General features: G+C 39.7%; 1 protein-coding gene across 2 annotated transcripts in view; it reads left to right on the top strand.

Moving 5' to 3' along the window:
• Positions 1 to 15,685, top strand: part of CERS6 (ceramide synthase 6) — a 110,098-nt gene that overhangs the window by 30,418 nt on the left and 63,995 nt on the right. For both annotated transcript variants that reach the window (XM_017839005.1, XM_017838995.1), the window contains exons 2-3: positions 3,222 to 3,327; positions 5,568 to 5,698. In XM_017839005.1, the coding sequence (XP_017694494.1) occupies positions 3,222 to 3,327; positions 5,568 to 5,698 (237 nt within the window). The remainder of the gene's footprint in view (positions 1 to 3,221; positions 3,328 to 5,567; positions 5,699 to 15,685) is intronic.

The raw sequence follows: 15,685 nt of genomic DNA, 5'->3' as shown, positions 1-15,685 counted from the left end.
TAGGATGTTTTAAAAAACCCCTGTAATTTACCTGTTGTGGTGGTTTGAATGTCTTCAGAACTGCTGAGAAACTGAAAACATGAATTTGTTAAAGGGTAGCCACTCTGGTTAGCTCAGAAATAGCAGATGACCTGCTGGTAGGGAAACACTACGTTCATGTGCTCTAAAAGGGTCCTACAGGCACCTTTCCAATGCCCCAGATGACTGAAGAGTTACATATCCGTGTCTGACCAGATTCAGGGTAAAGATTACAGGTTACAAGTAGAGCTGTTTGATCTGTAGTAAAAGAAAAAAAAAAGGTAGTTTTACTTTACTTCTCATCCTTCATGTGATACTTTAAAAAAAATAATTATTTCATGCAGACTTGGCAAGTGCAAATGAACATCTCGAAGGATTGTAAAGGCTGACGTTTCTAGTTAGTTCTGTTGGGTTTGGGGTGTTGTTTTCCCCAGCATTGATGGTCAGTTGGGGTGGTTGTCTCCCTTGTGCAGTGCCACACCTGCTTGGGGAAACCCAAAATGGTACTTGTGGTGAAAATGATGCTTCTTTTTATGCCTTAGAGCAGGTGGGGGATCATCTTGCAAAGAGTTTCCTAACCCCTTTTGTAGCAAAAAACTGATCTCTGAGTTTTGACTGGAGTATGAGGCATTGCTGTTGCTGTTGTAAATAACTGAGCTGAGAAAGACAGGATTCCAAAGTGCAAACTGGTCCCTGCCTTGAGAGGGGCACTGAAATGCTTGTCTTCAGGCACACGGTGTGGTGTTTGTGTGCCTGCAAAGGCTGAGTGCTTTCCACTCCAATGCTCTGCAGTAACCCACGTTATCTGAACTGGCTGACTGTGGGCTTTTTTGTTTGGTTTTGTTTTTAAATGTGGCTTTAGACTATGCATGAGGAAGCTGCCTTTAAAAAGGTTCTTGAATTCTGAGTTTAATTCTCTTTTTTTATGTTGGTCTTTCTTTTCTATATCCAGAAGAGAAGGGGCAGCATTCAGCAAAAGATGTTTGTCCTTTAATTTTTATGTAATTGAATACCAGCTTTCAATTCAGCTGTATTGAAATCCATTGAAAAAGAGATATTAGTGTGGTGTTTGTTCAGATTTATGTGTTTTAAAGAGAAAAGCTGACAATGTACTCAATTCTGCTCTCCTTACTCTTTCACAATAGTTATTCACTCTTAATTGCAGTACCTTATGCAATAAATAGTCCCATGGGTTTCAGTAAGACTGTTTAGGGAATTGAATACCACAGTGTTAGCAGAAATGGAAAAAAATGAATAGTGCTTTTAAGAAGTGCATGATTTGGCAAATTGCTCATAGTTTGTACATGTATCAAACATTAATTCTGTTTTGTTTACTTATGGATCAGTTTAAGTTATTACAGAAAACTATCATGTTAATGATGCTTTCTATGACACCTGATGGGACATTTGCAATCCTATTAATTAAATTCTACTTGAAAGTTCTATTTTAGCCTTGTAAAAAATTTTTTACACTGCAAAGTACAGCTTGAATTGGTTACGTTTTTGTATGAAAAGTAAAAAACATCTCTTAAATTTTATTAGTTCCACCAAAAGTAATCATGTGGACGTGGCTTGGCTCATCCACACTTGAATTAGTGGTAAAACCTGCTCAGTATTGCAGGTATATAGAATGTTTCTGTTAAAACTACTCTGTTTCTCTTGAGTGTCCTAGTAGGACCTCTGGGGGGGTTTTGAAGCCTTCCCTGTCCCTTTGTCCTTGACATGGCTGGCCAAGATCATCCTGTGTCTTGCAGCTGTGTAACCTGTACGTGTCCTGACTACTTTGCTGTCCTTGGGGATGAGCTCTGGTTTGGGTCACATGCCCATTCCTCCCATGCATGAGAAAAACATAAGCAACAAAGGAAGAAAAACTCAAATTTCTGTTTAGAAAATGTGTTTTGTTTTAGCTAATGAGTATAACATCAATATTACAATTCTCTTTTTAAAATCAAAACAAACACTGTAGCTGTGCTTTGTCCTGGATTTATCTATGCTATTCATTAACGTGACACGTCATTTTAAGAATGTCATTTAAGCAAACCCAGCTGGTTTGCTTAGATGTAAATGAAGATCAGCTCAGCATGAAGCTTGTTGGAATTGCTTTGTGTCGAATTTTTTCTAACTGGACCTTTTTATCTGCTTTTGACTTTACCAAATTATTTTTTTTTCATCTAAATTAGCACATTTAGGGAACTTCCTTTCTGTTGAAGTTATATCATGGATATCCCATTCCTTCACTCAGTAAAGGAGAAAAGAAAGTGCTTAAAATGGGGCTTGTTTGTGGATAAGAATTTAATGATTTTTAATACCTTGTGGTCATTCAACTGGATAAACGTGGAACTAAACTACCTACTGTTGTTTTGGTCCTTGTTGGTAAATGAAGTTTTAGGAAACAGAAGTCTTTTAAGTAAAATCAAGAGTTACATGGTTCAAAGATGGTAGAAGTTCATAGTATTCATACATTAATATGATTCCTATACAGAGTTTGTAGCTTTCATGGGAATTCCAGAATTGGACTCACAGTTACAAATTATTTAGTTTTTAATGAGTAGAATGGTGGTCTTTGAGTATATGTAATGTAAACTATGCAATTCATCTCCAAAAATGTATCAGAGAACTTATGGACTGATGTTAGGATCTGTGACAGCTTCTTATTTTAGCAGAAGAGTTTGGAGGCAGAGCGTTGCTGTGGCTCTGCACCATGTAACCTTTATGCTTCTAGAAAATTATGTTGATTGGGCAGCTTAAGTGCTTGCTGTCTTTCAGGATTTTGAAATTCCATTGTACAAAAGGAGTTCTGAGGCAGTAGCTACTTTGGAAACTGATTTACGAAAAAGGCTCTGTTTGGAGGATAATATTATGTGCTCTTCATTTCTGCAAGCTGCCCTGCTCTTTTCATTAGCTGGTGCTTCTCTAGGAGGCATTCCTCTCATGCTTTTGTTCTAATCTCTTTTTTCACAACATGAAAGAAAATCCTCTGTTTCATGTGCTCTGTGGAGTTCCTTTCATCCTTCAAAGTGATGTTACTTATTTTGCAATGTAATTGCCTGTATGAGCTTGCTTTTGAGCTGGAAAGCTAAGAACTGTTTTTGTTGGCAGGGTTATAATGTTTGCCCATTTACCACATGTCATTGATTGATAACAGTAAGGAAGTAAATAACTGAAGGATTTCACCTGTTTTCTCATTCTTCTGTTTCTCACAGGTTCATTGCTAAACCATGTGCCTTAGGCCTTAAAGTCCAAGCCAATGGACCACAGAAAGCTCAACCTAATGCTATTCTGGAAAAAGTTTTCACAGCTATTACAAAGGTAGTGTCTAACTAAAATATTTACATTATAAAGTGGGATACTGTGCTACAAACTATGTCTGAATAAAGCAAAGCTAATAGATAAATGGAGTGCTGCATTTTTACACCTAAAATCAGAAATGCTAATACTGGGCACACCATTAGTATGCCAGATTGAGCAGTTGTGCATCCCTTTGTGACACCTCCTGTAAGCTTTTAATCAAAAAATTTTCACAGAAACACTTTGTAGATGTCATATGGCCACTTACTCTTTTTTTGCTTCTTATCTGTTAGAAATTTCCACAAAGTCTTTGGGTTTTTTGGGAAAAAAAAAAAAAAAGAGCTAATTTTGAGCCAGTAAGATTGATACTGTATTTTCCATGAAACTTATAGCTACTCCTTCTAGGGGACTGCCTGAGCACAGGGCACTGGTGTCTTGCTGGTATCCCAGCTACAGGAGAAGAAGCTAGAAAAGTGGGAGAAACTAACTGAATAATAGAGCTTGCAGATTTTTTTTTTTGTGCAAGTTTTTCACCCACAACTTACATCTCTATCTATACATCTCTCACCATGTGACATCTCAACTAAACCTCTATGTCATTCTGTCCATACTTTTTGAAGCATCCTAAACTTTTCTGCAGGAGCTTTTCAGTCCCACCTTGGCTCCAGGCTGCAGCTGGACATGCCACAGAAAGTATTAGACTCAGAGGGCAAAATTGGGTTCAGTGCCACAGACAGTAAAATATCCTGTGGATCTGCCTTGCTTGTGTGTCCCACCCTCTCCTGAGATCACCGTGGCACTTGGTGTAGCTTTTGTCCTGTTTTCAGGGAGGGACTTGTACATACCTTCTTTCTGAAGGCTGTAGCACATGCTCTCTCTCAGACTCAGATGAATGGTTGGATTTTGTTTGTTGTGGGGTTTTCGTGGTCTTTTTCCTTTTTCTACTTCTTTTTTTTTTTTCTTAATATTTCCTTGTAGAATCTGGTAGTCTGACAGAGGGCCTGAAATCCCTGTGAGGGCAAAGAGCTCCAGAGGAGCTCCAGCAGAATCTGGTAGCTACTCTCAGAGAAACTGTCCAATTTAGCTAACTACCTTTTTTGAATCACATACAATAGTTCTCTCTAGTCAAACTCCTAAGAGCTGCATCAAGTATTTGACTTTTCTAAGATTACAGACATTGGTTTTCTTAACCTTCCATTATAAACTAATGGCTACTTTGGTTGACTAAAAAACTTCTTTGAGATAGACAGCAAATACTTTTTCCTTCTCTTGTCTCATTTCCCTTTTTTTTTGTGTTTTCGTGGAGGCTGATAGACAAAACTTCAGCCTGACCAAAGTTTTGCTGTTCTATATCTTGTAGCATTTAAGAAGTTTTTGTCGTGAGAGCTCTTGTATCTCATTCAATTATATAACTGGCTTGCAGAAATAAAGCTAAAACTCCAGAAAACACATTGTCCGAAAGCTTTTTCTGTTTCTTTAAAAAGCAATGTGATTTGGAGAAATATGTAAGTAGTACTCATGCTGTGCTGTACATGTAGAATTGCTGAATGATTGAAGATGTGCCCTGTACTGCTCTTAAAATTAAGGACAGACTTATTTTCTTTTGCCTTACCTTACCTCTGCACTGGTTTACAGCTGTGCTGATGGTATGAGAGTTCCACATTTTCTGCTTTGCAGGATATTTACGTATAGTTAATTTAACAGAAAAAAATTCTCTCTCATTGTTGTCAAAGTGATTTTCCTTTTGAAGTTGTCACTTTGTTTAATGACCTCATTTTTTAACATTAAAATTCACAAACATGGGATTTATCTTCTTTCTGTGCTAGTCAAACCATCGTCACTACTGCAACAGATGATAGGACAAAGATCCTGATGTAGGAGGATGGAACAGGCACACTGTGTGTCAGGCAGCGGGGTGTTTGTAAGACCCGCTGCTCAAGAGGTGCATGGCATTTTATGCCTACTTACCTTCACTTCCAAGTTTCAAACAAGTTTTAATCCCATTGTTCCCTTTAAGTTTCTTACTAGTAATGACCTGTGTGTCATATTACAGGATCTGTTCTTCTAGATCAATACCAGTCACTGTAAATGTATTTTGATGGGAATCTGCCAGTAGAGATTTCTGTGAACATATTTCTGTGTATCCATGTGTCTCTTAGGCAGCCTTGATAAGAAGTCAAGAGTCAATTATAGTGGTTCTAAATTTAAAGCATTAATGCAATTGGGAAAGAAACTAATTTTTACACTTCTCTGTTCTATAGCATCCAGATGAGAAGAGGCTGGAGGGCCTCTCCAAGCAGCTGGACTGGGATGTGCGCAGCATTCAACGTTGGTTTCGACAAAGACGCAACCAGGAAAAGCCCAGCACTCTTAGGAAGTTCTGTGAGAGCATGTAAGGATGTGTGTTCTCTTCTTGAGTTTTGTTGAGCCCATGTTCTCATCAGTTTTCCCCATTGTACTTTACAGGTATTTCTGTAGACAGGTAGAAAATTATACAAATTGGTAGAATATGACTTCTTTAATGAGACAAACAATCTTCATTCTCCTGAAGGAGTCAGATTGTGCTTTTTGTGTACTTTCAATGGTCAAAAGCTTTCAGAAGTCAAACAGTTGTGATTCTGTACTGTCAGGGTGCCAGCCTGATCCTTTAAGAGAAGTTGCCTTGTGTTAGGGTGCCTAGAGCCCTACCTTTAGCTATAAACCTGACAGAGATCTGAAATGGAAGAGTAAAGATGAAAGCCAGTTGGGTTGTTAAACAAGAAGAAGACAATAGATAAATTGACTAAAGACGATTGCCCTCTAATAAAAAGAGGAACTTAAATGTCAGAGTGCTTAAGTCCTCTCATTGGTATTTACAGCTAAAATCCTCCTTGCTAAATATTTAATAAGGCCAGGCAGGGTGAGATTATGGATAAACCTAGTCATCCTGTTGCCAGCAGCTGGTGGCCTTAGAGTTAATGATTTTTGAGATCAGTGAAGAGCACCCTTTTTTTCTTTAAGGGTTGTAGTTGTTAACTGGTCTGCTTAACTTGTGGGAAAGGCTATGGACTCTTGGGAAAAAATTAAAACTGTATTAGTGTTAGAGCTAGTGTATTTGGGTGGTATATCTTGCTGCCTCTGTAACTCAGGTCAAAGACTTCACTCTCTTGCACTAATGCCACCACATCTGGGCTGACATAGTTGTTAAGAAAAACTTAAACATACCATGAAATACCATCACAGATTGGATGGTAATGTCCTTTGTGACATTCATTATGGAGAAAGCATGCAGATGACAGCTATGAATGCAGAATGGAAGGTAAGGTCAAGCTGTAATGAAGTGCTGACAGAATTTAGTGCCAGTTTTGTTTAGAGGGAGCCATTGGGCATTATTGCAATATGTGTACTTGATAGTAATGCCCAAAAAGAAGCAACATGGCATAAATAATGGGTGGATAGTTCAGGTTCCATCTGCTAATGGTTTGAGGAGGTGCAGTGGGAGTTGCCTCTCCATTTCTGTATGTACATAGTGCTGTGATAATGAGGTGTTACCCAGCCAACCATGTGTGCCTTGCCCTGGGAGCATTTCCAGTGGTGGAGTATGTGCCACCAGCTGACCTGTCACATGTTGGATGAAGTTGTTGGCAGATAGCCAGACTAGCACTGGGAAGCCAGGGCTACCCTTTTATCCCCTCAGTATGGGTGTTAAACTGTTGTCTAGTTAAATCTGCCCATCAGGGCACTAAGCAAGGTACTTCAGTATGTTTTGACTAAAGAAATTCTTTGGTATGAGGTCTGTAGCCTTTTCACAGCTATTGAGTTAACAGGTGGCTTTTTGGATGTAGTGTCTCTGTGTGGCAGCTGCTGGGCTGCATAAAGTACGTCATGGGAAGGGGGGCACTCAAGTCTTCAGTAACTGGGGTGTCAGTGGAGAGTTACATAGCCAGGACAGAGAACGAAATGTGTCCTTATGTAATAAGTACAGAGCAGGCAAAATGACAGTGATCCCTGCCTACACCTTCATACTGTTGAGCTGCTGTTGTCCCTCCAGAGAAGACTTGAGTTTTGCTGGCAATGGTATTGATTGACTGTGGCTTGGGAAGAAAAGTGACAGAACACACAGCAAATGTGAAGTTACTCTAAAAAGAGTTCCACTTCTTTTTACGTGGAGATGATTCAATTTACTGCTAGACAAAGTGTTCCTTGGGCCCAGAGTGGCTTTTGCATGATGAAAGGGAGAAGGCAGCTGTGCCAGAAGGGCTGTAGGCCATTTCTGACTGCCTTATCTTTCTTGCAAATGAATAGCGTGGGCACTACATAAGGTAGAGGAGTTTCAATAGGACAAAGGCTGAGAGTGCAATTTAGTGATAAACACACTTGCCTGAGATGCATGACACCCAAGATCCAGTCCCAAACACATTATACCAGTAACTTCATCAGCAGATTCTTATTGTCCCAGATTTCTCACTTTCTCTTTCCCTTCCCTTCTTTTTCTTTTCAAGCAATTCCAATTCTATTCCTAAACAGAGTGTAGGGAAACTCCAAAACCTACACTGCTTTGGTGTTTGGTTTTTTGGTTTTGGTTTTTTTTTTCCAAATGGAATAATTCCTTTGCTGCCAGTCTTTGTCAGATATCCTGACCATTGGCAGATGGTGGTTATATGAAGAAAAAGGCAGTAATAAAATCTCTGTCTAGACACTGTTTGTGCCATGGCATTATAGTGAAAATAAACTATTTTTTCAGGAAACTTAACCAGCATTCCCCCCCACAGTTTTGTCTGTCAATCTGAAAGAGAAGGTGTAATTTGATTATTGGAGGTGTAGAGACACTAAGGGTGAGACTTCAATGGCATCATGTACCTGCTTAAGATTTGAGATGTTAATGGTGATAAGTATCTATTTGAAATACAAAATAGATAATTTCACCAGGTGGTGCTTAATAATCCATTATTAGTTTTTCAACTATTTGGTCATTCTGGCACAAAACTTGAAGTTAAAGGCAGTCACAGTTTGCAGTCACTAGGAAAGGCGTCCACATGGTATAACCTCAGATTGCAAAGATCAGGCACTTAGCTTACTCTATGAGCTGCTGGGGTTAGTCGGTCCCTAGCTTTTCTTTCTCTTGTGTGAATTTAGGCAATTTTGGCTCCTTTTCTCGACTCGAAAGATCCAAGGAGCATAAAGGAGACGACAAAGTGGTGAACTGAGTGTGCAAAGTGGACTTTTCTACTTCCATGTATTTCTGTTGGGTTTTTATTAGTCTTTCCTTTCTGTCCCCATGGCACTGCCTAATATCAAGAAAATGACTTCGCTGATTGCCAGACCAAATACAGGATCTGAGAATGTCTTTGTTAAAATCTGATGTGTCAGAAAGCAAATGCAGTGTCGATTCCCAAACCACTTCCAGTTTCTTCCCCAGCGTGTTGCGCTGCTGCTCACGCTACCAGTGCAGAGGCGTGTCTGATTTCCTCAAGGAATAAGTAGTATAGAAAGAGACAGCGTTCTGTTCTCCCACCTTGTTGTCCAGATCAACGTGAAAGAACCTGTGATGGCATAAGTTATTAGCCTGGGACTTTGGAATGTCATCAGGCTGATGACTTGTCTGTCCTACGGCTATGTACATTTAAGCAAGATGTTTATTAGAGACATTTATGTGGTTTCCAAGGAGTGGCTGAAAGAAACATATGGCCAAGAGAGTTTTTTTGAGTTTATGCAACATTCTATGTGTGAAAACATAGAAATGTGCAGACTGAAGAGCCAAAGATACATTTTTCCCCCCCTCTTTCCTTTCTAGAAGAAACTTGGATACCAAAATGTTTGTAAGTGAGGTGTCTTTTAGTTTTGATGTAGGAGAGAGAAGAGTCTCTGTCTCATATCCTAGCCAGACATTTTTTTTTCCTAGGGCATTGAAACTGTGTTTATGCACATTGCTTTGAGGGACATTTTATCTATCTAGAGTTGGTGGGTTTTTTTGCTTGTCATGCACATTTATGTGAAAATTATATGGGCTGTTTACAAGTTCTTGGCTATACTGCTTTTCTCAACTAGCAGAGTAATTCTCTCCTACAAAAATGTATTGGAAAAATAACTATGCAAGGGAAAGAAATTAAGACAGATGTTTGGTTGTTGAAATTCTGAACTGTGGTGATACAAATCTTAACAAAATGCATAGAAGTATTCTTCAGTCTGTGCTTTGCGTGTAGCAGTAAAGCCCTAGAAAATAAATAGGCTTCTAGCTTTGATTTTTTAATACCATCAAGCCCTCTTAAGCTTCTAAAAAATATCTGATCTGAGGAAAAATATGTGGTAAATGGTATTTTGGGTCCATTTAATTCTGATTTGTCAGCTGCTTCAGTGCTACATGCAATGAAGGACTAACCAGTGTTTCATGACCAGAAAAGAGAACAAGGGTCTGTGAAGTCGTGCTATATGCTCTGGAGTGAGTGTGATAGTTACTCTTCAATGGCGGTAGAATTGGTAGTATCTCCCTTGTTTTCCTCTGCTGTTTTCCATGGAACAGGAATGGCTGTTCCTCCTCACTCTCTAAGAGGAATGAGGCGTAATCTCTTCGTTGGTTTTTTTGGTCTGTTCAGGAGATCTAAAGCACTGGTAACTCAAACAGCTGCTTGGTGAAAGGGGAACTGCGTGTCTGACTAGTATGCTGATAAACAGTTAAAAGTTTTCCTTGCTATTGTAAATCTGGATTCTTTATTTTTTTCTTAACTGGGCAGATACTCAGTTCTGCTGCTCCTTCTCGTAATGTGCTGCAGTGGCCTGTGTCCTGCCATGGGCTGCGTGCTACATCCACGAGCTCGTGGGACAGGTGCTTCTGCTGACAAACTGCTGATCATAAGACAGCAGTTTTGTCTGAAAGAGAAAGCATCAAGGAAAATCCAAAATTTCTGGTAGTCACTATGAAAGGGAGCAAACTCTGCAAGGAGGAATAGTATTGAAAGCCACTATGTAATTACTGATTTCTTTCTTCTGAAACGCTTAGTACTGAAACAGTTAATAGAACTGAAACTCTTTTATACAGGTGAAAAAAAGTGAGTCATTTGCATTTTTCTTTTGTTGATCCTTAGCTTGCTTCTTTCAGTATTTCAGTTAGCTTTCTGTGACCTTGAATGAAATACTCCTTGGTGTTTCACAGACACTTACAATACTGGAGCAGATAATTTATATTTTTCTTAGTGGTGTCTGAAGAACACAGTATTTTGTGATATAATTGAGGACTACGAAGTGTGTTTTGTGTACACCTCACCGTGTCTGGATGTAGATTTCTTTTTTCCCCTTTCTCCCTGCTGTGGACTTAAAGGGAGTTTGGCAGTAAGAATAAGAGGAGTATTCCTTCAAGCACGTAGCTGAGTTTATAGCCAAGAGACTGCTTTGGCTCAGATCAGGCAACAAGTTTCCCTAAAGCTGCTAACTCAAAACACAACATGTCAAATCAGACCTGGCACTACTGAAAGGATAATTCATTGAAAAGACAATTCACTCCAGGGATTTCTCCAGACAGATTATATGGATATAAAATTTGCTACATCTGACTCTTCCAGGTGGGAGAGTCTTGTTATCCAAGGAGGGCTAGTGCCTCTACATTGTGCCATAGGGCAAGCAGCACATGCTTGGTGTCAGGCTGTGAAAACACCATACTGGCAAGGTGCCGTACCTCAGTCTTAGAAACATGGATCCTTCTTGCAGGAATGGAGGAGAAGGGAGGGAGTGGGGGGAATGAAAACAAAAAAACACAAACCCACAAATTCTCATGATGTTTCAGAGCTGTATTTTGCATGAATGTAAAGTAGATCCTGAGCATATGCTGTCCAGTGTTCCAGCCCTGAGCACTCTGGCTACGAGCCCATTCACACTAGTTGGTTTCTTCCAACCTGGAACTCTGTGAAATGTTTGGATAAGGATTCATATATCAGGTGATTCAGATTTAATGATGGTGTTAGTGTAAGACAAGGGGGAACAACATAGGCTAGCTCTTAACACTACTCGGGGAATGCTGTCTTTGGAGGGAATAGAATTGTTACTTGGTGAAACCTATGAAGCTGGGTTGCCCATCACTGTGTCCCATTTTACTGCTAGACTGGTGTGAGTAGAACAAACTGTTCCATTGCCATTTTTAATTAAAATATTTATTAAATGTGATTGAAGATTCAGTACTTTGTAGGTGCAAATGGCAGCACAGTGACTTGTAGATGCTACCAGGATTGTTCAGGAGGTCAGAAAGACAATGGAAGAAGAGAGAGGGTCAGCTTAGTGCAAGATAAAAGTGTATGGAAATGATAGATTATATAAAGAAAATAAATGGAGAACAGCAACTTTGTGCAAGAACCAGAAAGCATTAAATGGAAAAGAAAAAGAAGCATATTCAAAATTGAATAGTAAAAAGTTTTTCACACTCTGAGTAATTAAACAGGATTTCATGTTTCTTTCATGGAATTCATTGCTCTCCTGAGGCAATAATTCAGCAGTAAGTTGTAATTAATTGATTGTTTTATTTACTTGGACAATTAGAGTATTTGGTATTGTGTTGATAAGTGGATTGTATCTTCTAGTTTGCTTAGAAGACTGTTGTGAAGACTAACCTAAAGTCTTTAAAGTACCCTGTACTGAAACTGGAGTACAGAGGTAAGGAGGAGAAGAGCCTTGTGAACAAATGGCATTTGTGGCATGAAGGACAAGTAGGGAGTAGGGGCTCAGGTGTTGACAGAGTCAGATTTGTGAGACAGCTTGTTGAGGGAGAACATAGGTTTTCGATGAGATGTGAAGGGAGTTTAGAGTCTGTGAAGTTATTCCAGAACATGGAAGGTGTGAGTTTGCTGAGTGCAAGAAGAGTTTGTTATAGCTTCAGGTAGTAGGGAAGTTGAGAAATTAAAGTCATCTAGCAAGTGGTAACTGAAGTGCAGAGTAACAAAGATGGTCTGGCAATTGTTGTCTATAGCAAGCATGTAAAATACTGCAGTTTCATCGTAGTACTGTAGGAGTTATATCTAGACTCTGGGATTGATACATTCAAGGACCTATTATTCTCTTGAGAGTGTTGTGTCTAGTAACATCACTGAAAGGGAAGAGAGATGTGCTTGAATGTAAGGCCTCAATAGAAGGTAAAAGAGAATGAGGCATTTATACTGAAACTCATGTCAAGAGCTGTGCAAAAAGATCTGGAGTCATGTTTCAGTAGGTAAAAACCAAGACAGAAATCCATGAGAGTAGCAGTCAACAGCTCTGTATATTACTGACTCCTTTGTCTGCTACCAGGAACTTATATTTCTCTCTAAGCCACATTTGAAGTCGGGGCAGAAGAGTATTGATAAAACTTTTTATTAAGGGTAAATAGTCTTTGTTTTATGATGTCATTCAGCACTGGTTCACTGATGGCTTCTCTGCCACAAGAGAAAGAGGGTAAGACAGTACTCGTTGCCTTGAGTTACATAACACAAAGTAATTTGTAGCCTGAGTTCCTGGGCACATGAGTAAGTCAATGGCTGGCAAGCTGTCCTGATTTTAAAGTTGTGAGAATGCAGTGCAGCCACTGACAGCGATTTTAATTCTGCTCTAACACTTGCTCTCTCATGAATCAGGACCAAACATCTTGCAGGTACTTCCTCTGCAACATACAGCTTGCTCAGCACTTGCATTTCCAAAGGCAAGGCCTGGGCAATCATGCCCAGCTGCTACAGCGTGGTTTGCCATGGGTTTATGCTTTCAATTTTGCCTCTTGGAGCATCTGTATTAGGCTCTGGATGATTCATATTTCTTTGGTGTCCAGTCTGGATCTGTAACTTAGTTATACATCCTTTTATGATTTATTTACGCACTTTTGTTCTGTCATGTATTTGCACAGGCTGGCTCAAACTGTAGTTCAGCAGCACAGGCTACCATTGCAGCTCCAGTACGCTATAAAGGCCATCTCCCTGAGCTCTGCACCCTTGCCCTCCCATTTGCCCTGCCCTGTGCCAGACAGCTGGGTGTACAGCTGTTTGTATGGCAGCACACTGTACCTACTGGGTCACCCTGCATGAAAAGATACGGTGCTCGTCAGTCAGGTTTTCCTGTTGTGGGTCACAAGGTGGTCACATAAGGATGCTGGAGTTCTGTTGCTTGTGGTTGTGGAGAGTGCATATGCAATCAACTAACAGAAGGGAAAACAGGGAAGCATGGGCAGTACTTGCGTCCAGTGTGAAAGCTCAGGTTTTGATGTGATGGAGGAGAGAAGTGGAGGAAATAGCTACAGTCACTTGGTCCTCCTGATGTGACAGGGTGGGAGGACATGGTGTGGTGGAGCAGGGCATGGTGTGCCATGTGGTGCTCTGAGTGCATCTCTTCCTTCTGCCTGCTCTGATACAAGGGCTTAGATTAACACAGCTGAGTAAATGAATGCTTTTCTGCTGAACAGCTGCTCCTGTGGCTGTGTTTATTTTCTTTGTCTAATTCTTGCTATCATTATTTCCCAATTCTGAATAGTGAAATACTGTGTCTGGGTCTGCTGTTGTTGCCTTGCTAACCTGATGCATAAGAAAACTGGTGAAGAGGAAGATTGGAGTAGACTTCTTGCAACTCTTTTGTGTGCTGCTCAAGAGGCTCCAGTTAGCTCAGGGCTCGTATGAAACAGATCCCAGAATTGGGCAACGTTGGCAGTTTCCCTCTTGGTTCCTTTCCTACTACATCTGCCATACTCACATGTGAATCTGGTCTATGATCACTGTTTTGCCTTTTTATGCTGGGCCTCAGAATGTGTCTCTGCCCAAACATGTTATTAGGGTGAAATGATAACATTGGCTAAGTGTCAGGAGTTGCCAGCCCTCTTTCCATGCTTTTATACTAGAGCAGAAAGGCAAAGCTGTCCATGCCATGTCCTCATTTCATGCTCACCGTATTTTTAGATTGTTCATTAAGCACTTTTCATTTTGCGTCTTATGAAATCTCCCTCTTCCCTCAAATTGGATTACTTAAAACTTTGAATTCCCTGCCCTTACTGCCTTCTGTGACACAGTTTTTAACATAATTAATAAATTTAAATTAACTCATATGCTGGTCCTGCAAAGACACTATCACTTAACATTATCATTGCACATTAGGCAAGGTTATAATAAATTAACTAGGCTTCCATTCTCTTGTGGGTTGTATGTACTCATCATTATTTTATATTATGGAAATTAAATAATTCCTCCCTAATTTCTAGTTAAGGTGAACATGGGTTCAAAATTACAGTCATAATATAACACTTAAAGACAACTAAAGGAAAACTGCAAAGATTGCAGTAGCTGCTGTTTTCTTCTGTGTGGAACAGTACCTTGAATTGTCTTACTCTTCATTATGAAAGAGACCAGCTGCCACCTTGATAAAACCTCTGTCTTCTCCTGCTTCAGTGTCTCACCAGGGTGGGTATATGCAGACCTGCTGTGACATAACACAGAGCCCAGGCTGCAATGGAGACCTGCCTAGTAACTTCATGTGTATGCTACATTTTGCATTTTATGTATGTCCATGAACTTACTGTGTTTTACTAATACCATTACTGTGACAGACCCTTCTGCTTGTATTGACTGGTGACTAGCATTTGCTCATACAGACATGTTTTGTTTTTCACTTCCCTAAAGGTCAAGAAACAAGCAGATAAAAAAAAGTATATGTGAGAGTTAAAATTTTTCATTACTTTTTCCAGAAGATTCAAGCAGTGCATCAGCTCATGTAGTCCCAGTTACTTGCAGGTTAAATCTTCAAAGATCAGGCCCTGAAACAAGGTGAAATTGTGACTGTCAGACAAGAAATATTCAGCACAAGGTGCTGTGAAATACTTAATGCTATCTCTTGTGGTTAGTTATTTAAATACTTCCAAACTAATGAGTATGATTTGATTAGATGGTGCTTCTTGGTAAATTTGGGGTTCTGGCTTCTTTAGTTTCATTCTTGATGACAGCACTTTTGCATAAAAAATAGTACAAAAATTTCTTGTCCCTATTTCTTTGTAGAGTGCTTGAAATACTGAGGGATAATAAATCTTTAAAAATAAAAAACACACCAAAAAGAACTTGCTTCACTGCAATGAACATCTTGTAGTGGTTTTTCTAGAGTTCCAGTGATGCAACAAATGATGACTGGGAGGTAGGGAAAGGGAAGGAACAGAAATGACAAAGTAAATATACTTCTACAGGATGCAAAAGGGAAAATAAAATTGACAAGATGAGCTTTGGATATACTGCTAAAAACATTCCTTATCCTCCAGTCTCAACTATGACAGCACTGCAACTCCTGCTTAGAAGATGGGGAGGTTTATCTTCTGGAATGAGAGTACAGAATGTGAAGACACAGCAGACCCTCCCTAGAAGACTGATCTATAACTGTGTAAGATGGAGAGTGTGTGGTTGCTGTGCACAAACTCAGTGTGTGC

The sequence above is a fragment of the Lepidothrix coronata genome, unplaced genomic scaffold, assembly GCF_001604755.1.
Source record: "Lepidothrix coronata isolate B3197 unplaced genomic scaffold, Lepidothrix_coronata-1.0 Scaffold7, whole genome shotgun sequence".
Lineage (NCBI taxonomy): Eukaryota > Metazoa > Chordata > Aves > Passeriformes > Pipridae > Lepidothrix > Lepidothrix coronata.
Note: the sequence above shows the minus strand (reverse complement) of the source record. Positions and strands in the feature narration are given on the sequence as shown.